This window comes from Papio anubis, chromosome 10 (genome assembly GCF_008728515.1).
Source record: "Papio anubis isolate 15944 chromosome 10, Panubis1.0, whole genome shotgun sequence".
Taxonomy (NCBI): Eukaryota; Metazoa; Chordata; class Mammalia; order Primates; family Cercopithecidae; genus Papio; species Papio anubis.
In genome coordinates, this window is record NC_044985.1 from 44,139,348 (window position 1) to 44,164,445 (window position 25,098).

At 39.2% G+C, this 25,098-nt stretch overlaps 1 protein-coding gene across 9 annotated transcripts in view; it reads right to left on the reverse strand.

Annotated features, from left to right (window-relative positions):
* The window catches only part of RBMS1 (RNA binding motif single stranded interacting protein 1), a 214,896-nt gene extending 205,216 nt beyond the window's left edge, over positions 1-9,680 (reverse strand). For 6 of the 9 annotated variants that reach the window (XM_031651305.1, XM_031651304.1, XM_021923651.2 and 3 more), the window contains exon 1: positions 9,122-9,680. In XM_031651305.1, the coding sequence (XP_031507165.1) occupies positions 9,122-9,196 (75 nt within the window). In that variant the 5' untranslated portion in view covers positions 9,197-9,680. The remainder of the gene's footprint in view (positions 1-9,121) is intronic. The other 3 variants (XM_021923656.2, XM_021923655.2, XM_021923654.2) reach the window with 2 other exon arrangements.
* Positions 9,681-25,098: the final 15,418 nt, after the last annotated feature.

The following is a 25,098-nucleotide window of genomic DNA, read 5'->3' on the forward strand; positions in this document are numbered from 1 at the left end:
CTTGCTGGATAGGGGTATGGACTTCACGCCACCTAACCCCACTCTGCAGGACACTGGCTTTTGTGCAGCTCTTCATCAGAGTCTGTTGAGCTACAACGCAGAAAAAAACATGAAGCGATCTCTGGTCTGATCTGATTCATCCTCTTAAGCATAGATTTGTTCAGTCTTTGTCTTCCTTCCAGGATAAGATTCCTTCCCCCCCTCCCCCCCCCAAAGACGGTGTCTCATTATGTTGTCCAGGCTGGTCTGGAATTCTTGGCTTCAAGCAATCCTCCCCTATCGGCCTCCCAAAGTGATGGAATTATAGGCATAGCCACTGCTCCCCACCCTGGGTAAGGCTCTTAACCTGTGCTCCACAGGCTGATTCTAGGTAAACATTTGAGGTTAATGAAAATGTACGCCATCGGCCGGGCGCGGTGGCTCACGCCTGTAATCCCAGCACTTTGGGAGGCCAAGGTGGGCAGATCACGAGGTCAGGAGATTGAGACTATCCTGGCCAACATGGGGAAATCCCGTCCCTACTAAAAATACAAAAAATTAGCCTGGGGTGGTGGCGGGCGCCTGTAGTCCCAGCTACTCAGGAGGCTGAGGCAGGAGAATGGCGTGAACCCGGGAGGCGGAGCTTGCAGTGAGCTGAGATCCGGCCACTGCACTCCAGCCTGGGCGACAGAGCGAGACTCTGTCTCAAAACAAAACAAAACAAAAACCTACGCCATCATCGGATTCTCAAGGAGGTGTGGGGTCTGGGGATTCCCTAAAGAGTTATGAAGCATCAACGAACCAAGAAAAGGTAAAAAGAGAAGTGGAAAAGATACTTTGTCTTTTTGCTTCCTTCTGGTTACCAGCCTCAAGAGATGTTTGCTTGATTCAAGGCTAAAGGAGAGTAAAGAAAAGCTGTGAGGCTGTAGTAATCTAGTAGTGGTAAGCTCAGCATGAGAAGCACTACTAGGAACCCTCGGCTCTTAAAAAGAAAAAGATTTTATTTTAATTAAGGGGAAAAGGGAACGAGTTTATCTCTGAGGCCAGCACAAGAAAACAGGCGAGTGGGTCTAGAAGTGAAGAGGGCTCTCAGGCGACCCCCAGAGGAAGCTCCAGCACAAACTCCCTGATCCCTGTGACTTCAAAAGCTGACTTCACAAGCTGAAACCCCTCCCCTGTCATAAAAGCTCAAAGCCTTGTTGAAAGATTGTAGAAGAACCCTGTCTTCCCACTCACCCAAAGAAAGCAAAGACGGGTTCCTGGAAATCTAACTCTGAAAACTCACCCCTCTCTCCAAGAAACATCTGATGTGGTGATTTCGTTCAATGGCAGTATTAGTAGAGAACTATATGTGAATTATAAAGTGGGTTACTTTTACAGACTCTCATAGGTTCGCTGGGGACCGTATCATTAAGTATAACTATTTATTTATGAAATGAATTTGAAGTTTTAAATAACCAAATGACAAGCTAACTGTTTGGAATAAAATTGTTGGAAATGCAACTCACTTATAAGTTAAGGTATACCCAATTTTTGAACAAATCACACAGAGCATGAGAAAAACATCATCTAGTAGCCCATTCTCTGATAGGTAATTCTTTCTGTGTTTATTGTTTTTTAAATAGAAGTATGCAAGTGATCATGTGGAATGAAACCTGAAAAGAGGCTGAGATTAGGCACCTTTTTAAAAGAATGTCGTTTTAGAAACAATGAAATTAATCAGAACTGTGCTTTTTAGGAGGCAAAGAGGGTCGTGGGAGTATTTCAGTTAGTGACTTGAAAATACATTTTTCTGGCAAATTTTTCTTTTTATAAAAAGAAAACCTGTTGGATGATGAAATCAAATTGTTGTCGAGAAGACAAAGGTAAAGTTGACGATATTACAAATTTCAATATAATTTACTTTTCCTAATGACTAAATATTTTATCTGAGACTTTATTATATAAACTGTGAAAATTTTCATTGTAATTCTACTGGTAAGGGAGGGTTTAGGGGTTCTCCAGTTCAAATATACTCCCAACTGCAACTCGAAATCATCACGTTTAAAAAGCATTTAGCAGGGGAAATAGTATAGCATTATTTGAGGATAATATAAATATAAGCTCATAATATAAAATTCTGTTTTGGCAATTCAATTCCCTGTCCGCCACCCCCACCCCCCGGCCCAAGAAACTCAAGTTCAGAGCATGGCATTCTATGATGTGTCCATCCAATTCTGCCATTCTAAGTATTCGGTTTTCCAACTTGTAGAAGAAAACACCTCTAGTATTGTGTGAAATGCGTCTGGGAAGATGATGCATTTTTCCTTCAGGACCAGTGAAAATATTTATGACATCTATGAAATGATCTCATTTTGTTGCACAAAACCTTTCCCTGAAATCACTGTTTATCTGGGACCCAGCAGCCCAACTGCATAGCACATGTTGTTCAACGGGTAGCCTGAGGAATGGATTCCAGGGGCCACACTGAGGCCAAGTGGAGGACAACAGGACTCCTGAAGCACTTGGATCTAGTTGCAGCGTGAATATTTTGAAAGAATTAAAGCTGGCTGATGACCAGATAAAGAGATATCCACTAAAGACCAGGAATAATTTTTTAACATTTTATTTTCTGAAGAAATGCCAGCCCACATTAGACACATTATCAATGTGTAGATTGCAGGCAAGCAATGATCTAATTAGTAGCATTACAAACCCCAAACTTACTTCCTCCCCTTTGCCAGAGCAAAGCTAATCAGAGAAATAAACATTATTTCAAATGGTTCAAAACAATCAAAGTTATACTTCTGTATAACCACTGTGTCATCATTTAAGGACTACATTTCCAACCAGCCACACCTCTAATAGGTTGGCTTAACAGCACATTTGTAAGCATAAACTAGAAAAATAATAGGATGAAATAAATTAATTGAATATGAAACTTTGAGGAGGAGTTAACATAAAGTACAAAAAATATTATACGTTTAAAATTCTAAGTACTCTTAAAAGAATTTATACAGCAGAAAAAATGCAAAACAATGCTGATAAGTAAAAAATTCATTTATTCATTTCAAGCCCTATTTCTTTCTAAAATTCCCAGGTTTATTGTAGCATTTATTAGCACTTTACATTTTCTGGCAAAAGACATGGCAAAGTGTTTAATCCTACATATATCTTAGTGCCTTCTCAGTCACTCAAACCCAGGACACCAGCTGGTGTGCTGCTTTCGTGGGTGTACTACTTTGTAAATATTCTGTGCTTATTTCTTGTATTGTGTCTATTCTGTCCTCCCTGGTAGCTTGTGAGGTGCTGGAGAGCAGGTACCAGATGTTCCACTCTCTAAACTTTCCCAGTGTCAAGTGCAAAGAATGATGTACTGGGGTCACTCAGTAAATACAATTGATTGGCTAATATTTTAGTCCTTCATCATGAGCCTCAGCAATTTTACAACAAACTACCAGCTTAAAACTTTACCTAATCCAGAACACAGATATTACAGCGAATGTAGGAAATCACCCATCAACATTGATTTAGCATGTTTACAGTGCCAGCTCTACATGCAAGTTAACTGTTCATATCAGCATCCAACCTCACTTTTAGAATCTAGGTTTTCATATTCAACATCCAACATATTCTCTATCTTCTAAAATGCATCCACTTAAGAATTAGTTAAGAGACAACATAGGGAGAGAATGACAATGCTTAATTTTATACATTTTTCTCCCCTAGGAGGTTCAGATGTTGATTTTTTCTCTCTCCTTTTTGTTTTTCTCTCATCATTTTGACATTCTTATTTTCCAGTGCTTGTTTGAAAAATTAAAATATTCACATAATTTCGTTAAGGAGACTAGATGCATTAAGGAATTAGATTATGGGAGATATATGTTCAGTTTGTGGTTGGCTTAGCTATTACCATCCTCTCTACACTCTTCTGTTGACCTCATATCTACCAGACTAAGAAATGCTTTGTTTCTATTATCAAATTTGCATATGTATTCAAATTTGTATGTGTGTTCAACACACACTGTTTGTTCTAAAATGACATTTTGCTCTGTATCACCTAACCAAACTACCTATGGTAGACCTCCATCGTCCAAGTGCTGCCTCTTGTGAGGCACAGCTGAATTCCATCAGGTTTCACTATTTATTCGTTAAAATAAAACAGCAGAGGCCGGGCGCGGTGGCTCATGCCTGCAATCCCAGCATTTTGGGAGGCTGCGGCAGGCAGATCACGAGGTCAGGAGTTCAAGACCAGCCTGGCCAACGTAGTGAAACCCCATCTCTACTAAAAATACAAAAATCAGTGAGGAATTGTGGTACACGCCTCTAGTCCCAGCTACTCGGGAGGCTGAGGCAGCAGAATCGCTTGAACCCGGGAGGCAGAGGTTGTGGTGAACTGAGATCGTGCCACTCCACTCCAGACTGGGCAACAGAGCAAGACTCTGTCTCAAAAATAAATAAATAAAATAAAACAGCAGAGAAAACAGATCATTTAAATTCATCCCACATAAAATCCCCAAGCTGACGTTCAACTTTTGAATATTTGGTTTGGTTTTATACCAAATGTTATGGTGCTGCATTTGAATAACTGACATGTCATTACTACATTTCTTTAAAATAAGCTATTTTAGATTGCATAAAAACTTCCACTCGAGAGTAACTTGACATACTCTTATTTCTATAATAATCTATTATTTCTATAATATTCCAATAAATAGGATAAAACTTCACTGTCCCAATTCAAAAGCTAGATGCCAAAATGGTTTCAATAAACCATTAAGCAAAATACAAAGTCAGAGCAACATATCAGTAAAAATTCTTTTCTTGAAAGTATATTACATGGAAATTCCCCATATCTGAATTAAAATTCAAAGCCAAGATTGCCAAAGATGTAAGGTATATATAGTTATACTGATAATGATTGAATACTTTCCTAGTTCACCTATCTTTTCCTTTTCCCTTCAAGGAACTTAAGATTTGGCTCCCAATATAAGGGGCGGGGAAAAAAAGGTTGTATGGGAAATTCAAAAGAAATAGCTATAGGAAGAGAAGGGTGCTACACTGTTGCATTACAATGCATCTTCCTTATAACAGTTACATGTCCTTCAGCCTTCCAAAACCACTTCCAGATAGTCATACATAATACCCCACTCACTTAAGGAAATGAGGTTGATTCATCAGTGTAAAATGCTGCATTACCAAACTGACATATTTTAAGCAAACTCTATTTACCTTATAAATGCGGTTACTTCTTATGATACAAAGGGCACCATGTCTCAATATTATGCCTGTGTACTTCCACTTAATTAGACGCAACAGTTTTATGTATCAAATCAGGACTCCTAATTTCTGGAGAAACAGATTGATACAATCAATATTCATTTGGCTATAACTAAGTAAGAGTTAAGGAATTCAACCAAAAATGCATGCAAAAGTTCAATGCAGAAAAACTGCTTTGTTCTAGTAGCCTTTATTAATAGAATAAATTATATCATTCATTATTTTCAGATTCTGAAGCTAGGCTCAGATATATTCTGTGTCATAAACTTATGTAAAAATGGTGTAAAAACAAAATTATGTTTTGTTTTAGAAATAGACATATCTTTTGTGTAGACATTTATTTAGTGTGGAAAACAATACTTCATTATACACAAAAACTTAAAAAAATCAAGCTTTCTATATATTTTATAGAAATATATTCTTAGAACTATGTGAATAAAGATTACAACTGTATCAAATTGCTTTTAGTTGGTACAAAATATGTAGCTAAGTAATCATGGAAAGAAAATTTTGTACTTCCCTTTCTTCAAAAGAAATAGAGTATTTCAGTGCCTGTAACTATTTACATTCATGCACTGGCAATAATGTATGTCTTAGTATCTTTGAAATAAACCAACCATAACTCAAGGGTTGCTTTTACAATAAGTGAAATTAATGCAGCCACTGGTTGAAAATGTGTACATACAAATCTTTAAGTTAAAATATGTTAGATTATCAACATCTTTTTTCTGTGTAGCTAAAAGGTGGATATTAAATTTAATATAATACAGCATAGGTCATTTTAAAATTGAGAAAATTCTTTAGGACAACATGTGGTTATGTTTACAAAACTACATCAAACTACATTTCAGAATGAATGTGTCAGCTGATAAAAAAGAACCTGCTGTGATAAGACCATCCTCACTGAGAAATACAAAAAAACCCAACAGCATGTGAAATCAGGTTACTGAAATTTATGTAAGTCTACACCAAAGTATTATGAATATTATACAGTCGCATTCATTTCCACTCATGTCCTGCTCTTCCATAGTACCCTCAAGTTTATTTTATGTTTCATGGAGATATAGTACTTTTTCTAATGTTTTTTTTCTTTCTGTCAAAGCACAAAGTATACCAATATGGTCATTTGCTCCAATATAGCCCAACAGATGGTATTTTTTTTTAATTAATAAAATGTGGAAGTAACTAGTATGTTTTTATGGGGAAAATTACAAAATAAATTTACAAAAATAGACTGGATCACTAAAACAAGAAGAATGGTTTGACATATATAACTTTTAAAAGTACAACAACAAAACAAACTGTTAAGTTCCATTTTACCTGGTATTATCTATTCCTTCTGATTAAAAGAATCAGATTTGAGAAAATCACATCTATCTCTTGAGCACAAATTAGATACCACTTTTGAGATGGCCATGCCATTCTTCAGTGTTTGATATAGCTTCCAAACAGAAGTTTCAAAACAACTCTGCCTAGCAAACACATCACTGTACTTTCAACAGAGTGATGTTTTCTATCCCATAGTTTAGGAAGGTTAAAGAACACACAGAGGCAAGAATCGTGACAGACAGCAGATCCTAAGAGAGTTTATTAACTCTTTAGGAAGATTAGGCAACACTTGTTTTCAAACTAACTACAAACCAAAGTCTATTTTTTTTTTTAAATGACTCAATAGTACTACCATGCTACCAACAGATACATAAGGGAGAGGAAAAAAAAGGGCTACCTTTTCCGAAATCTGCTTACCTAAAATTTGCATCTAGTCACGTGCCATTTTTAGAAGCTGTCCCCTTCTGAGATAATCAAGATACTTGTACAACAGGGAATTTAGACTTAATTACCAAACTTTAATACCATGTTATATAGGTCAAGTGAGGATGTATACCTTTCTCCAGAAACAAAGAAATTCGGAATAATAGGATTTCAGATTTAATTGTAGAAATAGCAAAATATGTTTTGAGAATGTCATTTACCGCAACACAAATCAATATTAAATGCTTTATGCAGGAAGCACACTTTCAGAAAATGGGCCGTAAAGCTTTCTGGGATCCGACCCTAATTACTAGAGCAGGCTCTTGCCGTTTGTCTCTCTCTTCAATTATTTACAGGGCAAAAAAGCCAAATGGCATTGCATTAGCTACATTAAATGGTATGGACTTGGTTTCTAACTTACTAATGGTATATAAAAATTACTAAGGTAAATGTGCCTGTAGAAACATGGGTTTTTTTCTTCTTCACCTGAGTGGGTGTATTTATTATTCATATTGTTAAGTGTTGAATAAGCTGTCCTTTAGCCACCCAATGCTGCATAATTTAAACAAGTGCATTAAATATATAAGACATCTAAAAGGCAGTGCATTGATTATGCCACAAAATTTGTTTGAACACCTTCCATGTAGCTCACAGAAAACTAGCATCTCCTGCAAGTTCCTGAAAACAAATACTGTGAAAACTACACAGAGATGAATGCTGCTACCATTTTGCTGCTTTCTGGTGACCCAAAGTGGAGTGGGAATTGGGTGAAGTGAAAATGAGGCCCTGGAGTGCTAGGACATTTCTGGTCTAGATACTGACAAGTGTCCTTTTTACGTAGACAAATACAGGGTTATGTCGTAAGTACATGAAAACGTGGACCACACACATTCTAAGAAAGAAAAGGCTGAATCAGAGATTCTTTGTATCAGGCCGGAAATGCCCAACTACCAGCAAGCAGAGCGTGATTACAACCTCCCAAAGAAAGTTGGGACACTGCATCCATACCTGATACTTTTGTGATCTAGAAGGGCACCCGGAGTTGTGATAGATGTTAATGGCAGAAGAAGGACGCTGAAGAAGGCCGCTGCGTCCAACTTCCACCCTCCCAAATTCTGGCGGCTGCTTCCAAAGCAGTGAAATTTCCAGTCTTCTTGGCCCAAACAATTTTTTTTAAATGAGTTCGGGAGGCATCAAATTCTTATTGTAAAAATAAGGCCCACTAACAAAGTACCTAGGGTCCCTAGAAAGCCAGGTGCAATTTGTATGACTACATGTCATCAGCTGTTGTTACCCAGAGTGTGCCGAGGTCACTTTTTAAAAAGCAACATTGGAAATCGATCTGTGGCAAACATATAAGCTAGTTTTGTTTTTGTTTCTTTTTTAACCAAATACGAAGTCACTTCTTTCTCTGCACTGAAATCTGCCCATTGTCCCTCCTTTGCAAAACCTCTAGAGATTAGAAAGGACATCAATGAACGCGAGTGAACTTTGGTCACTTTTCTACCCAAAACACCAGCGTAAAAGTAGAAATCAGTAACCAGGTGAAGTGCCACACCGCACAAAGATCAGAGGCGAGGGGCGGGCGCGCAGGGCCGGAGGCGGGGAGGAAAATGTCCCGGCCCCGCCGCCCCTCCACCCCAGTCGCTGCGCGCGCGGGAGGTGGAGGGGCGTCCCTGGGGGGCGGGAGGCTCCGCGTCACGGCGAGGGGAGCAAAGAGTTACAGCTTACAGGGCGAGGCCCTTGGAGAAAGGGTCGAAAAGCCGGGCCACCAGCGGATCCAGACGCGGACGCCAGGCGACGGCGGCCGGCCAGCCAGGGCTCGGCGAGGGGCGCCGCTCGGCCCCGCGACCCTCCCCGCTGGCCGGGCCAGGAAGGGGCTGGTGGCTCTTTCCTGTCTAGTCTCTCCCCCCGCGCCTTTCTGTAACCCGATCCCCGCACTCCGCTCCCAGGGAAGCCGCCGCCCCGCGCGCCGCCCGGCTCTGCCCAGGCCAGCGCTATAGTTAGCAACCTTCCAGCAACTCCGCCCGGGGGCGGCGGGGGCTCGCTGCGCGCCCCTCCCCGGGCCCGACCCCGCGCGCACCCCCGGACCCCCTCCTCCGGCCGTCATCTCCCCCCGGTGCCCCTTTACCTTGGCTTGCAGATACTGGGGGTAATAGTAGGTGGCGTACTGAGGGTACATCTGCTGTTTCCACACTTTGCCCATGAAGCTGGAAGGGAGCCTGCCGTGCAGGGTCGCGGACACTTTGGGGTTTCCAAGTCTCGGGCTCTCCTGCCTCTCCCTTTCCGGCGGCGGCGGCGGCGGCGGCGGCGGCTGCTGCTGCTGCCGCTGCTCCACCTCCCAGCCGGGACCAGACGTCCTCCTCCTCCTCCTCCTCTTCCTCCTCCTCCTCCTCCTCCTCCTCCTCCTCCTCCTCCTCCTCCTCCCAGGCAGAAAGAAAGACACTGCAGAGCGCAGAGGGCACCCCGGACAGGGCGCTCCCAAGGAGTTTCCTCCCGGAGCCCGACTGCTCCGGGGCTGCCAAGGGCTGGCGCGCTGGCCGCGGTCCGCTCGGGGAAGCTGGCTGCGCGGGGCTGAGAGGTGATCAATACAAGTGTAAAGTGCGGCAGCGGCGGCTGCGCTCGGTGCCAGGCGGCATCTGGGGTGGGTGCGCCCGAATGGGAGAGAGGAGAGGGGCTGGCGTTCCGAGGCCGTGGGGGAAGGGCGGGCGGGGGCGGGGCCTGGGCGACGCCGAGCCCGGGACCCGCGGAGGTGAGGGCTGAGTTTTAACCACTCCTCACCTCCTAGGCTCGCGGTTGGACTGGCGGAAGCCCTGGGAGTCCAGATCGCTTTGTGTCGGGGGTGGGGAAATGGGAGTGGGAGTGAGGTGGAGGGGGAATGCGGGGGGGGGGGGGCCCAGCTTAAGAACTGCAGGGCGGGCACCTCTTCTGCTTTCCCGAGTTTTTTTCTTCGTAAGGGGGAGGGGAAATAAGGGAAAAGAGGAAATCTGATTAATCTCTCACTTCCCATCGCCCGGTAATTTTTTTTCACAAGGGAAGGAAAATGATTTAATGCCCAACAAAGCTGGAGTCCGGACACCTGGGTTCTGTTCCTCCCACCCACCACCCACCCCGGGCCACAAGACTAATCTAGGTGACCTTGGGAGGGTTAGCGTCCTTCGGTTTGGTTTTCCCAGATGTGAGAGGTGAAATCATGCCCCTTGCACAAGGGGAGGAAAGCACATACACACACACACAAACACACAAACACACACCCCTCACAACAAATAGACGGATCCTTTTAAGGGGGGGATGCCGCAAAGAGGCAGAATGTTATTAGAGGACACAATATAGACATCAGCTTTTCTCTGCCTCTTTCTAATGCTGCCAGACAGTCTGTCAACTCCCACTCAGGAGCAAGGAAACTCCCTGAGTTTGGAATATTTTAAGGCCATTTTGAAAGTCACGCTGGCATATTGTTGCAGTGTGCTTCAGTGACATATAAAATCAATCTCTCTTTCTGCCTCTCTCCATCTCCTAATTGTCGCAGCTCTAGACAGCCCCAGACCAGCAGTGGTTCAGTTCACTACATAACTGGATATAATTTAATGGAGTTAATTGGTCCCCGAAGCTGCCTGCAGAAGACTTATATTTCCAGCTCAAAAAGAGAGCTAATACCAAAACGTACATACGGATAGCATAGGTAAGCAAACATCCTCAAATTAGGGTTCCGGCACATCTAATAAAATATAATAAAAACTGTGTTTGTTATTAAATAGACCTCGATTACTTTGTCATTTTGGTTTTTGGAGAGTCTTTTGTTAATAGCACAAGGTAAATTAAACTCAACTGGAATGCATTATTTTGTTAAACAGTTATTATTTTTATATAACATTTTAAAACAGGTTTAGTAAGATACTTTAAAACAATGACAAAATAGAGACCCGAAGCCCTTATAATCGTTATATGGTTTAGACAAATTTCTAGATCATACATGTTTGACAAAAAATAAATATAAGTATAGGTGAGCACGTTTTGGGTCTGCCAGGAGGCAAATCATGTCCCTCTCATTTACCTATGTAAAATCCTATAAGGAAGCTAATATTTACTGTGTCTGCTATATTGTAGGCACTGTTGAGGTGCATGCAGACCTGAAAGGTGGAGTGGGTCACTGTCAGACTAGGGGAGCCTAAAATATTTCCCATATTGTTTCAATGTGGGCCCCTTTAATGTTTTTAAACAGAGAACTGACATGAACTAAATTGTGCTTTAGGAAGACTAGGAATGATGGTTTGGAAGAGTGACAGAAGGAAGAGAAGTAAATCGAGAACAATCGCAGACGTTCTAGGTTTGAGGTAATAAGGGAAACGACCAAACTTAGACTGTTCTACTTACTGTTTTTTTCTGGATGATGGAAATTCAGCCTGTTTTAGAGAACCCAAAAGCAGACCCACACTTATATAGACACTTGATTTATGACTGAGTTGGTATTATAGCGCAGTGGAGAAAGAATGAACTTTTCAATAAATGATTCTGGGTCAATTGGCAATCATATGGAAAAACTGAAATAGCAGCCCTGCCTCACACATACCAAGGGAGGAGGGGGGAAAATTGAGGTGAATCATGACCTGGATGCGAAAAACAAAAGTATAAAGCTGTTAGAAAACAATATAGAAGAATATCTTGTTGACCCTGAAATAGGAAAGATTAGTTAAATAAGGGGAACAACAGTGTAAGACTGACAGATTTGACTGTTAACATTAAGAACATTGGTTCACTGCAGGATTTTATAAAGAGTGATAAAAGCCACAAAATACTTACTTGTAATACATATAGCACAAAAAGGTTAATATACAGAATGTATAAAGAATCAATAAGAAAAAGAGAACTTGTTAGAATATGAACAAAATGAATGTGTATTTCACAGAAGCACAAATATCCAGAAAACACATAAAAAGATGCTCACGCTCATTATTAATAAGAGAAATGCAAGTTAAAATAATAATACTCTACCATTTCATATTCACCAGATTTGCAAAAATTAAGAACTCTGAAAATATTAAGAGTAGGTAAAAATGTGGAAGAGGGGGATATCTGAAAACACTGCTTACTGGAGGAAGTATAAATTGGTCTAAGCAACACTTCAGAAAACAATTTGGCATTCCTCAATTTCATTTGCATGTTTCCTACAACACAGTAACAGGTACATATCTTAAATAAATTATTTTATATGTGCACCAGGAGAAATGTACAGGAATGTTCATAATATGCAGACAATAACTCAAATGTCTACCAACTGCAGAATGGATTAAAAAGGTTTTAGTATATGCACACATTGGAAGTCTTTGCAGAAACAGAAATGAATAAACTGCAGTTAAAAGCATCAACATGGATCATTTCAAAATGGATGTTGAATGAAAAAGGCAAGTCAACAGAATGCATAAAGCATGATTCCATTTGTATGAAGTGCAAAAACAGAAAAAATAACTAAACAGTATGTTATGTAACAATAAGGGCAAGAGTAGTTTTAAAAAACTTTTATAAGGAAAATCAAGAGTAAAATAACATAAAATTCAAAACAGTATCTCTTAGGAAGAAGAAGGATGAAGTATTTAAGGAGGGGCCAAAGGAGACCTCTAGAAATAGTAATGTTGGATGTTTTGCTCTGGGTTATTGATACATGAGAATGCATTTCAATGTTTTTCTTTTAATGTTCATAAGTTCTTTTGTATTTTTACTGTATTTCATGTGAAAACATTCTAAAACAAAAAATCAGCTTTTAATTTTAAGCATGATCATTTTCAAACAAATACAAAAGCAGAGGAACCCTCTGTTCCTAACATCCAGCTTCAACATTCATCAACCTTTTGTCATTCTTGTTTCTTCCATCTTCTCTCTCTCTCTTTCTCTCTCTCTCTCTCTCTCTCTCACACACACACACACACACACTTTTATTTTTCTAGAGTGTCTCAAAGCAAATCCCAAGCATCATGTTTCAGCAGTAACTATTTTAGTACCTTCCTCTAACAAATAACTTTTTAAAAACATAATGTCATTGTCACACCCAACAAATTTAACAATAATTTGTTAATGTGAGCTGATACCCAATTCTTGTTCATTTTTCTACTGTTGTCTAAAAATCATTTGTAGTTTGTCTATTTAAATCACGTTAAAACAATGTCCACATATTAAATTTGGTTGATAGATCTCTTAAGACTCTCTTAATAAAACAGTTTGTCCCCACTCATTTTTAAATTTGGTATTTACTTGTTAAAGGATTTGGGTCATTTGTCCTGTAGAATATCCCGCATGGCTGATTGCAACCTCATGGTGTCATTTGCAATGATGATTAGTTCTAGAGGTTTGATTAGATGCACATTCACTTTTTTTTTGACAAAGAATAGTTCCTAGATGGTACCGAGCACACATAGGGAATGTGATGTGATGTGTATCCCATCAGAAAACCGTAATGTCTGGTTGTCTCATCTTTGGGGATGTTAAGTTGATCAGAAGTTCAGGCATTATCAGTCTAACTGGTTCATTATAAAGTTCCCCATCAACCATTCAGAGGATGTTTTTCAACATTTGTGAGTTTTACCTCAATCTATTTTTTTCTAATTAGGAGTTACAAATTGCAGTTTTTCTCCTCTTATAATTTCTTCTGCACTTATTAGTTAGAAATTGTCTATGGAGAAGAACTTTCTCTCTTCAACTCTTTGGTTAACTTAAAATACAGCTAGCAAAGGAAAGGTAGGATAAATTTCTCCTATTTATCAATTTTTAGGAGATGAGTTGGTGCCCTTAGGAAACTCCAAAGCTAACCAGTTTTAAGTAAGATTCTGGATTTGTGATTTTAATGTACTGTATTTGAATTGCTTCAACCCATTGCAGTCATTATTCTTATTGGTGCTCAAATTGTCCCATTTTTGGGCAATAGGAGCCCCTTCAAGTTACCTCATGTCAAAAAAAAAAAAAAAAAAAAAAAAAAAAACCAGACTCTAACAGTCTTGACAGTTTGCTTTCTTTCTTTCTTTTTTTTTTTTTGCTTTCTAGCGTAAGATTGTCCCAGGTTCTTATACGGTTCATACCCAGATCTGAGTCTGCTATTAGCCATTTCTCTTTTTGAAAAGAAAAAAGGTCAGCTTGCCTTAAAAATTTTATATAATGACACATTTTTTTTTAAATGTGTGCTACACGTTTAGCACTTTTGTGGGAAGGAGCTCATGAAGGAATCTTAATAAAACTTTGTGCCAAGATGACCCCTAGGAAAGCATGACCCATTAAGTGCTTTTTCCCAAGAGAGGTTACACATTGACATCTGTGCCAGCGCTGAAGAAGCACCCTCTATGTGCAGGCCACCGGGGATACAGCAGACTTGATGCCTACCTTACAGAGCTTACAGTCTCATGAGAGAGACAGAGATAAAACAATGATAAGTTGTGATAAACTCTATGAAGAAAGCAACAGGATAATAGAAGGAGAGTAACTTTGTGGGAGTTGGGTTACGAATTCTGTAGTTGGGGACAACCTCTTCCAGGAAATATAATGAATAAAAATGGGTCAGCCATAAGAACTTTTTATGGAGTAAAAAAATGGAGGGTTGTTTTCCTACAGAAGCAGCAGCAAGTTACAAACCTTGAGGCATGAACTAGTGCATCCAAGATCTACAATCTGTTTTCTCTTATAACCAAAGGTAAACGTTTTTTATAGTTAATCAGAAGTGGACCAAACAAATTAGTTTTGATTAATGCCTTTGTTCTAATGCCATCTCCTTGAGACTATTGAAATAATTGGATAAAATGAGACATTTTGCTACAAAAAGGCCCTGTGCTGCAGCATTGGTGAATTGTAAATGGGATTTAAGTTCATGAGAAAGGTCTTATGCAGAACTTGGAACATTACTGAGTGGTTACTATTCTTGTTTCTATAGTAGGTAACTAGGTTATATCTGCAATACATTTACTGAACACTTAAACAGAAAGGCAATAGTTTTTGCAAGATGAAAGCGTTGCTGGCATATGCATTAGAGTTCTTAGAGGGTTAAACAAGTAAGAACATAGATAAAAGGGAACCAACACTTATAATCTACTATGAAGTTTCATCATGAATAGGAAATTGTTTTATAATCTGCAGGAATGTTTATGTATAAATCTTCTAGCCTGATGTTCCTCAGATATTAATCATCAGACCCTATTTTGTGAAGCCCTAAATTAGGAAACTCAAATCTTGTAAGTCATTGCTAAAGAAAAATATTTTCTTTATAAATGGTAATATGCTTTTAAAAATAATTCATCAAAATGAAACATACCATCTTAAAATTCTCAGAATGTGTTCCCCAACCCCACCAGAGTTTGAAAAGCACTATTGACTTCATACTTCTTACCACAACTCATAACTTCCTTCCTGACCAGGCCCTTCCCATTTTTCCAGATTCATTTCCGCTATGTTACCTCTTGGCATAGAGTTATTTCCTCCCTTCCATTGCCTGCTTCTTCCAACCCTCACCATATTGTTGTATGGTGAGGGTTGGAAGGGTTGGAGGGTTGGAAGACCAACTGTGGCCTTGTCTAATCCATTTGCCTAGGGCATCTTTCACCTTTCTTCATCTGGTTCATTCTTACTCTTTCTACAAGACTCAGTTCTATCCAGACTTTCTTCAGTCACCAGGTTGGGTCAAATATACCCCCCATGGTTCCCAGACTGAACCTCTCTCCAAACATCAATCACATGAATTCATTCAGTAAATAAGAACACAACTGGAATGGAGGAGGAGCAGAGTTGGATGAGAGTTGGAGAATTCCAGGCAAAAAAATCAGTATGTGCAGAAGTGTATGCTTGGAGATCTACAAATCATTCATTGTGACTTACAATGCCAAGTACATGCTGTTATGGTCTGAATGTCCCCAAAATTCACATGTTGAAACTTAATCCCCATTGTGTTGGTATTAAGAGGTGGGACCTTTTGAGAAGTGATTAAGTCATGAGGGCTTTGCCCTTATGAATGGATTAGTGACTTATAAAAGGGCTGGAGGGAGCTAGTTTGAGCCCACTTTGCCCTTCTGCTCTTGGCCATTTGAGGATGCAGCAAGAAGGCTCTCAGCAAACACTGAATGCCAGCACCTTGATTGTGGACCTCGCAACCTCCAGAACCATAAGAAATAAATTTCCACAGTTTATTTCTAGTCTGTGGTATTTTGTTGTAGCACATGCATTTTGTTAAGGTACATGCCAAGGTAAGTGAGACTGGAGCTGGAAAGACTTAAGTAGGGGCCTGCATCATGAGAACTTTATTAGAATACCACTGTTCAATGAGTGAAAATTTAAAAATATATTAGGCATAGTCAATAGAAAGAGCCTTGTGGTCGGGCGTGATGGCTCACACCTGTAATCCCAGCACTTTGGGAAGCTGAGGCAGGCAGATCACTTGAGGTCAGGAGTTTGAGACTAGCCTGACTGACAAGGTGAAACCCCATCTCTACTAAAAATACAGGAATTAGCCAGGCAAGGTGGCGGGCGCCTGTAATACCAGCTGCTCGGGAGGCTGAGGTAGGGGAATTACCTGAACCTGGGAGGCAAAGGTTGCAGTGAGCCAAGATGGCACCACTGCATGCCAGCCTGGGTGACAGAGTGAAACTCTGTAGAGAGAGAGAGAGAGAGAGAGAGAGAGAGAAAGAAAGGAAGGAAGGAAGGAAGCCTTGTAAACCCCCTGGGCTTTATTCTGTTGACCCAAGGGCATTATTGGGGGTATTATGAAATCTGAGTTGCAATCTAAGTTACAAGGTCAGATTTATGATTAGAAAGAATACACTCTCATCAAGATGGTAGATAAATTCAAGAGGAATAGGTGAGACTAGAATCAGAAACAGCAGTTGTTCCAGAGAAGAAGTGACAATGGCTTAAACTAGAGCCAAGATGTATAAAAACAGTATCACTGATCCATTCTAGGTACAGACAGTAAGGAGTGCATTGTCTGTGGAGAATGTAACAATAATAAGAAAGTAACTAAAAATCTATCTGCTTTCCATTATTACTGAGCACACTTTTTATCACTAAACAATATTAGTAATAAGTACACACCCTCAAAAAATATTTTGCTGGTCTGAGTTCCAAAGAATTGCCATAGTTACTGTGGAGGTTTAATAATTGTATTCATTATCTATTACTGATGAACAGTTATTCCCCAAATTTATCAGCTTGAACAACAAACATTTATTATCTCACATGGTTTCTGAGAGTCAGGAATTTAAGAGTGGCTTAGCTGGGTTCCAGCTCAGGGTCTCTCATGAGATTAAGCTGTTAACTGGTGCAGTAGTCACCTGAAGGTTTGACTGGGGCTGGAGGATCTGCTTCCAAGCTCACTCATATAGCTGTTGACTCACATCCTCAGCTCCTCTCTATATGAGCTTCTCTCTACAAGACTGCCCCTGACGTGGCAGTGGCTGTCTCCAGAGTGAATGATCAGAGAGAGAGAGTGTGAGATGGTGTGATCAACTGAGACATAAGCTGCAGTGTCTTTTATAGCCTGATCTCAGAAATGACTTACCATCAATTTGCCATATTCTATTAGTCACCATGTGGCAAGGGACACTGCCTACACAAAAAGATGCATAGTAGGGTAGGCATAATTAGAGATCCTCTTGGAGGCTGGCTACCACCATAATGCGTATGGTGAACACATTCTTATTACTTAGTCTACTTACTTAATCATACAATGAACATTGTATGCTACATGGAAGTTAGTTTAGAAAATTACTCTTTAACCAGCTACTCCCCATTTCCTGCTCCTCCTAGCCGCTGGTAACCAACAATCTGCTTTCTGTTTCTATGGATTTACCAATTCTGGATATTTCATATAAATGGAATTATACAACCTATGACCTTTTCTTGTGTGGCTTCTTTCACTTAGCATAATACATTTTTTTTAGGTGTATCTGCTTGTAGCATGTTTCAGTGCTTCATTCCTTTCTATGGCTGAATAATATTCTGTTACATATATATGTATGTTAAATATATAATATACATGTATATATCACAATTCATTTATCCATTCATCTGTTGATGGATATTTGGGTTGTTTTCGCCTTTTGGCTATTGTGAATAGTGCTGCAATGAACATTTATATAAAAGTATTTTGTAGGGGTTGGGTGTTACTGATTTTGACATGCCAGTGAACATTTGAGTGTGTTCAGTAGGTGCTCATGCCTGTGAGTCTAAAACTAAGAGGAGAGGTCAGAGATTGAGACAGACCTGGAAGTCAGCAATGATATATAGGTTGTGGTTAAAATTAAAAGAAGGATGGCCAGGCGCAGTGGCTCATGCCTGTAATCCCAGCACTTTGGGAGGCCAAGGCGGTTGGCTCACCTGAGGTCAGGAGTTTGAGACCAGTCTGGTCAACATAGTGAAACCCTGTCTCTACTGAAAACAAACAAAAAATTAACTAGGCATGGTGGCAGGTGCCTGTGATCCCAGCTACTTGGGAAGCTGAGGCAGGAGAATTGCTTGGACCTGGAAGACGGAGGTTGCAGTGAGCAGAGATCGCACCATTGCATTCCAGCCTGGGTGACAGAGCAAGACCCTGCCTCAAAATAAATAAATAAATAAATAAATAAATAAATAAATAAATAAAGGGTGAGATCACCTAAGGAGAGCATGCACAGAAAAAAGAACAATGAACCAAAGGTAGGAATTAAGTCAAAATATTTATGGCATACAAGACTTGCCTAAAATCTTTAGATATCTCTGATCTACTCCCTTGGGCATCCTTAGCATCAAACCAGCCCACATAGGCAGAGCTTCTCATTTATTCTTAACCTATGCACTTTATAAGACTATATAACTTCCTTCAATTACTTACTCAAGAGGCTAGTCATTTTTATTATTAAGAAATCCCCTTTTCTTTCTAGGTGTTTAAATTGCAATTTTTGACATTAAGAAATCCCAGGCCAGGCGCGGTGACTCACGCCTGTAATCCCAGCACTTTGGGAGGCTGAGGCGGGCGGATCACGAGGTCAGCAGATCGAGACCATCCTGGCTAACATGGTGAAACTCCGTCTCTACCAAAAATACAAAAAATTGAGCTGGGCGTGGTGGCGGGCACCTGTAGTCCCAGCTACTCGGGAGGCTGAGGCTGGAGAATGGCGTGAATCCGGAAGTCGGAGGTTGCAGTGAGCCGAGGTCGCGCCACTGCACTCCAGCCTGGGCGACAGAGGGAGACTCCGTCTCAGAAAAAAAAAAAAAAAAAAAGAAATCCCATTCCGTTCTGCGGAAGATAGATAATGTTTCGTCAGTGCTCTATGATACAAATAGCTTCTCAGGCATCTTTTCTATTGACTAAATAACCACAGGCCTTTCATCTTTCCTTTAAATATTTTCTCACATTTAAATGCATATTCTAGGTGTCCTGTAATTTACTACATCATGATTCAGTTGGATAATCTAGCAGGGTGCCACTCATGCTCAATAAAGTATGTGCTTTACTGAGTTCTTGTTGTGAATCCTTCTTTTAAGATAGTATCATGTTCTGTTATTATAAAAAGAACAAGACAAACCCACTATTGATTTAGTAGTATCTTTAACTTGTGCTCCATTATCACCTCAAGCCCATTTATTGGCATTTATGTGTAGATCTTTATTTCTCTTATTCTATCAGTAGACAGTATTTTAATTTCAGGGCACATATTAATATTTCCTTCAAAATTTTCGATTAAAATCTTTTGTTTTACACATATCTCTAATGTGTTTAAAAAACAAATATTCTTATATTTTTAAGTGTTAATACTTTTGTCTTATTTGTTATCATACCAGGGTTGAAAATTTTCCCAATTCCTCTTTGTCACTGATAGGGCATACTGAACAACACTGGGGACCTAAAATTCATCCCAACGTGATAGCTTTCAAACAGATTGACACTAAGCTGTTTGCCTGCACTTTTGGGGATATTACTCTTCATCAAATTATGCTCCTAGGATTGCATGAGACTTTTTATGTTTGCAACCTTCGCATTTTAATGGATATTGGAGCGTAAGCAAGACTGTAAATCTGTCTATAGGACTAAATTCCAGCTCATACATACCTCAGTTGTTTCCATTTCTTGTACGCTCAATGTAGAATGCAGTAATGGTAAACCATCCAATCTTTGCCAGGACTTTTTGTGTTTGGCATATACATTGTGATGGACACAGCAAGGATAATGAAATGCAAGTAATCCTGTGCTGCCAAAATGCTTTTGTTGGAGTTTTTTCTGTTTGGAAGATGCCTGGCCTAGCGAGTTGAAGGAAATCTCACCCAGCATTCAGAAGAACAGTAACTACACCCTGATGTCTGGAAGAAAGTGACTCCTGAATAATGTGATTACAGGCCAGTGATGTTAATTGCTGTGCAATCATTAGGATAACGAGACTTTTTGAAAGATTCGTCTTTTATGTGCTCAGAGGGAGGAGCTAACATACCTTAGTGTTATGGAGGGAGATGAGATCACCTAATAATTTCCTGGGTTACCTACTTAGTTAGTTATTTACTAAACTCCTGGGTAATTGGTGTTGGTGGAGAATGGGCAGAGTCTGTATAGGTCAGGGCATCCACCAGGATCCTGCATGAAAAACAGCCATTTTCTAGTTGGCTTCCTGGAGGTCATGCTCACATTTGACTTCCATGAATTTCTTACACTTGATAACTCTTATACAATGTCAGACAATTACTTAATGTCATCTCATTTAATCCTCACAGTCCCCCTGCTATGTAGGCTACTGTCTTTGCATTTGCAGATGAGAAGACAAAACTGCCGGAGGTTACATCTTGCCCAAGCCTTCAGAGTAGAGGAATCATGATTTGAATTGGGTTTATACTCATTGCATTATGCCTCATTATTTCACTGTAAGCAAAGAGCCAATGGAAGATATAAACAATTTAGTTAATTTTCTAATTAATTTTGTAATTAGTAAAGACATTTATGTAAATTTTCTGTAACTTTGTGTATTTATCTACTCTCGTCTTGTAAAAGCTTCTTCTGATCTTAATTCATATACAATTACGATTTTTATGTAGTTATAATCATAAATGCACAATTTCAGGTTCAATCACTCTCATGTAACATTTTGTTTACATTTTTCTATGTTGTATAGCTTTTATGATTACAATTTTAGTAACTATACAATACTACACTCGGTAAATATTCAATCATAAAAGAAATGTAGCAGTGAAAATTAAGGCAGCACAAGTATACCTCACTTTAGGAAAACCAGAATTATGGACAAGCAAAAAATGCAAAACAGGCTGAATATTTTCTTAACAAAAGGATTCAATGTAGAATTCCTTTAAATAGTGTACTCCCCTGGATCCCTGGGGAATTCAGGTTTTCAACATATGTGAAGGTCCCCCTAAGGCTGGATAATTTCTGAGATCCTTTCTAGCACCACCATGATTAATGCATTGGTTGTGTGAAACGAGGATACCTATATATTCTAGGTGTTATTCAGTTACAGAAGCCTACAGAAATAAAGGATGTGTTTACTTCTTAGGCCTTGGTGGTTCAATAAAAACTCAGAAGAGTTTTTCTCTCACTCATTCCCATGGTGCCCAAATCCAGGCATTTCTAGAATTGTAGTGTCCTCAGGATGTCAGGGACAGCAGGGACAGTATGCGGTCATCTATTCTAGTCCATCCTCTTGCCTCCAGTCAGAGCCACACCCAAAACCAGCCCAGACAGATGAGACTCTGTCCTATTTTTAACAAGATCCAGGGATGGGAGCATTCCTCATTTCCTCAATAACCCCATTTCAAAACCTTTTCTCACTCCCTGTTTAATTTTCATGCCATTAACAGAGACTCTCCATGCACTTCTTAAAACTTTAGATCAAATATAGGATACATTTTTCATGAATTTAAAATAAAGGAAATAATAAATAGGGCTCACATAGAAAACACTATGTATTTTAGATTGTCTGTGATTTTAGATATACCAGTAAAATGTCATATTATCTTATAACATTAGGATAGACGGTAGTCAATATTATTTACCAAAAATCCCAAATTTTATAAACTAAATACATATCTTAAATATCTGGAGACATTTGACTGGGAATATATGATTTAAGAGAGAAGATAGCAATATACCCTCACTTATACGCCACCCCACCAATGATTTTATTCTTGCTTAGTGAGATTAGATAGTATTTAAGTGAGATTTTATTTAAGAAACACAAGAATGAAAAACTATAGTTTTATTTTTATTCAATGAGGTTCAATTGCTTTAAAGAAAAAAATCACTATTTACCATATTGCTGATGTTCTGCTAATTGCCTCCCATCAACTTTTATTTTAGTTCTTTAAACACTAGGAAGCTGAAAATTTTAAGGAGGCTTTTTAAAAGGACAAGGATTAGTCAAGGATAGAATCAGTGACTTTGATTCAGACCTGATGAGCATCCTTACTTTCATGTTTTCCACATAGCCCTTGCCTCGAATTGCACGGGAATGTTTCTTAGTAGGTGAGATGTGCTTTCCTCAAACATAATAAGTTAATTGCTTTCGTTTGGGCTACTTTATTTTATAAATCTATCCTACAAAAACAGATGATTTTTTTTTGACTCTGATAACATGCTGACAGGTCTGCTTGCTTCATTTTCTGTTTTTTTGTAATTTTTTTAAGGAAAATTTCTGTTGTGAAGAATGTAAACAATAGTGTAAACACTCCCCTTGTTTCAGTCTCTCCTTGTCTGTTTTGTTTTTTTCCTTTTCTCCATTTGGCACTGAGACTGATATGCAGCCGCAAGCACTAGATAAGAATTGTCTATCAGATTTAGCCATTCTGCACATGATTAGTTTTGTTATCAGCAAAACATAGTATGTTTTCTAGGTTTCTCTGGCAATCACTGTATCAGGTGATACTTGCCCTTAAATCATCTTAAGTTTATGTGGAGTAAAGTATGTCAGGTTGAAACAATTGTTTTCTTCCATTCATGCCACAGTACCTCTTGGGCTTTCTAGGATCATATTTTCATTCTTATGAAAATCGTGGCTGGACCCAGTGACTCACGCGTGTAATCCCAGCACTTTGGAAGGCCAAGGCAGGCAGATCACAAGGTCGAGAGTCCAGCCTGGCCAACATGGTGAAACCCCGTCTCTACTAAGAATACAAAAATTAGCCAGGCATGGTGGCACACACCTGTAGTCCCAGCTACTCGGGAGGCTGAGGCAGAAGATTTGCTTGAACCCGGGAGGTGGAGGTTGCAGTGAGCCCAGATGGTGCCACTGCACTCCAGACTGGACGACAGAGCAAGACTCCGTCTTGGGGGGGGGGAAAAAAAAAAGAAAGAAAATGGTTAATATCACTTTGACAGATTATCTTGATCCTTTTCTGTGACTTACCAAACCCCTATGACAAAAACATGACTTTATTTTTCATGTTATAACTAATTTTGAGGCAAGTTATACTAGTGGAAAAGAGAAAAAGAAGATCGTGTGAAACAGATAACAAAATAAAACAACCACAAAGCAGAAAGGTATCTTTCCTGTCAGCCTCCGGTAAAAAGATATAAACTCCTCAAGGGCAACACAATTGTGTATTTTACCAGTTTTCAGTGGCTGTATGATCAACAAATATAACTGAGTGGCTAACAGGTCTGCAGACTCAGAAAATTTAGTCAAAAATGTATTTCCTAATCATATGAAACTAGAGTGCAGTCTCTTTTCATTGTTTATACAGACAGATTTTTGAGGCAAAGAGTCTGCAGACAGACTTAGGTTTGAACGCTTGCTGTTTTTATGTATTTACTGATTTCATTTTTCCAGCTTTATTGAGGTATAATTAACAAAAATTTCACATATTTAAGGTATGCAACGTGCTTTTTGAAATACGCATATATTGTGAAATGATTACCACAATCATGCTAACATATCCATCGCCTTGCATACTTACCTTTGTCATTGTTATTGTTGAGCCCATGCCTTTAATTGCTGTGTGACCCTGGACAAGTTATCTAACCTTGCAGTGCCTCAATTTCCTCATTGTAAAATGGAGAGGAAAACAATTGTTTCTTGTAAAAGGTTGTTGTATTTCATACATATGAAATACATAATTATATACATGTACATATATATATATATGCATTGAGAAATGTGCCTGGTAAATAATGAGCACTATGTAAGATAGCACATGTTAGCTATTACTGCTCATTTTAAAATGTAAGATCTCATTGCCACTATTATTATACTGATCTTGGGCATTAGCAAAAATTATGGTGTTTGAAGATGATTGCCAAGAGAATAGGAATTCTTCATAGAAATTCCAGACAGTAAAGGAACTCCTGGGTGGTGTGTAAACGTGAAGAAAATGATTTACCCTTTACTGATCAAAGTTATTTTGTGATTAACTGAATACCTTTTTTTTTTTTTTTTTTTTTTAAAGGGACAGGGTCTTCCTATATTGCCCAGGCTGGTCTCAAATTCCTGGATTCAACTGATCCTCCCACCTCAGCCTCCCAAAATGCTGGGGCTATAGGCATGAGCCACCAGGCCTGATGATTAACTGAATCTTAAAGTTCAGCTTAAGTATCATGAAGATTCACAGAGGCAATTATGACTTTTCTTGAGATATACAGAGCTGTCCTGATCTTACCAAGTCTTCAGAGGTCAGGATGGGTGGGCACCGGTCTTCCAAACTTCCTTTAGTTAAAGGAAACCTGCAAATTGCCTAAACTTCATACTTGTCATCTCCTCTGCTTGTTGTATTGTGCTATCTCTATGTTTCATCTGTGTTCTCCACATTTGGATAAGCACTTGCCAAGTTTCAAACTTCTTTGAATAATACAGAGCAATCCATAAAAATCATAGGTCTTTTGTAAATGCTCCTTTCTCTTCATGCTATATGTAGGAATTGTTTAATTTCAAAAGCATCACAAGCAGATTAAAATATTTTCCCATTTTGAGTATTCATTAATTTATTAAACAACTATTTACTGAACATTCCTATGTGTTTAGCACTTGATACATAAAGAAAAAACCAACTCTGCTTCCAGTCCATATGTCCATACTTACGTTCTAGTAGTTTAGTGTTGATCTGTTCCATAGTTGATCCTCATTATTATTTAGTCTACTTGCTAAAATTTTTTGGTAATTCTGAAGTCAATATTTG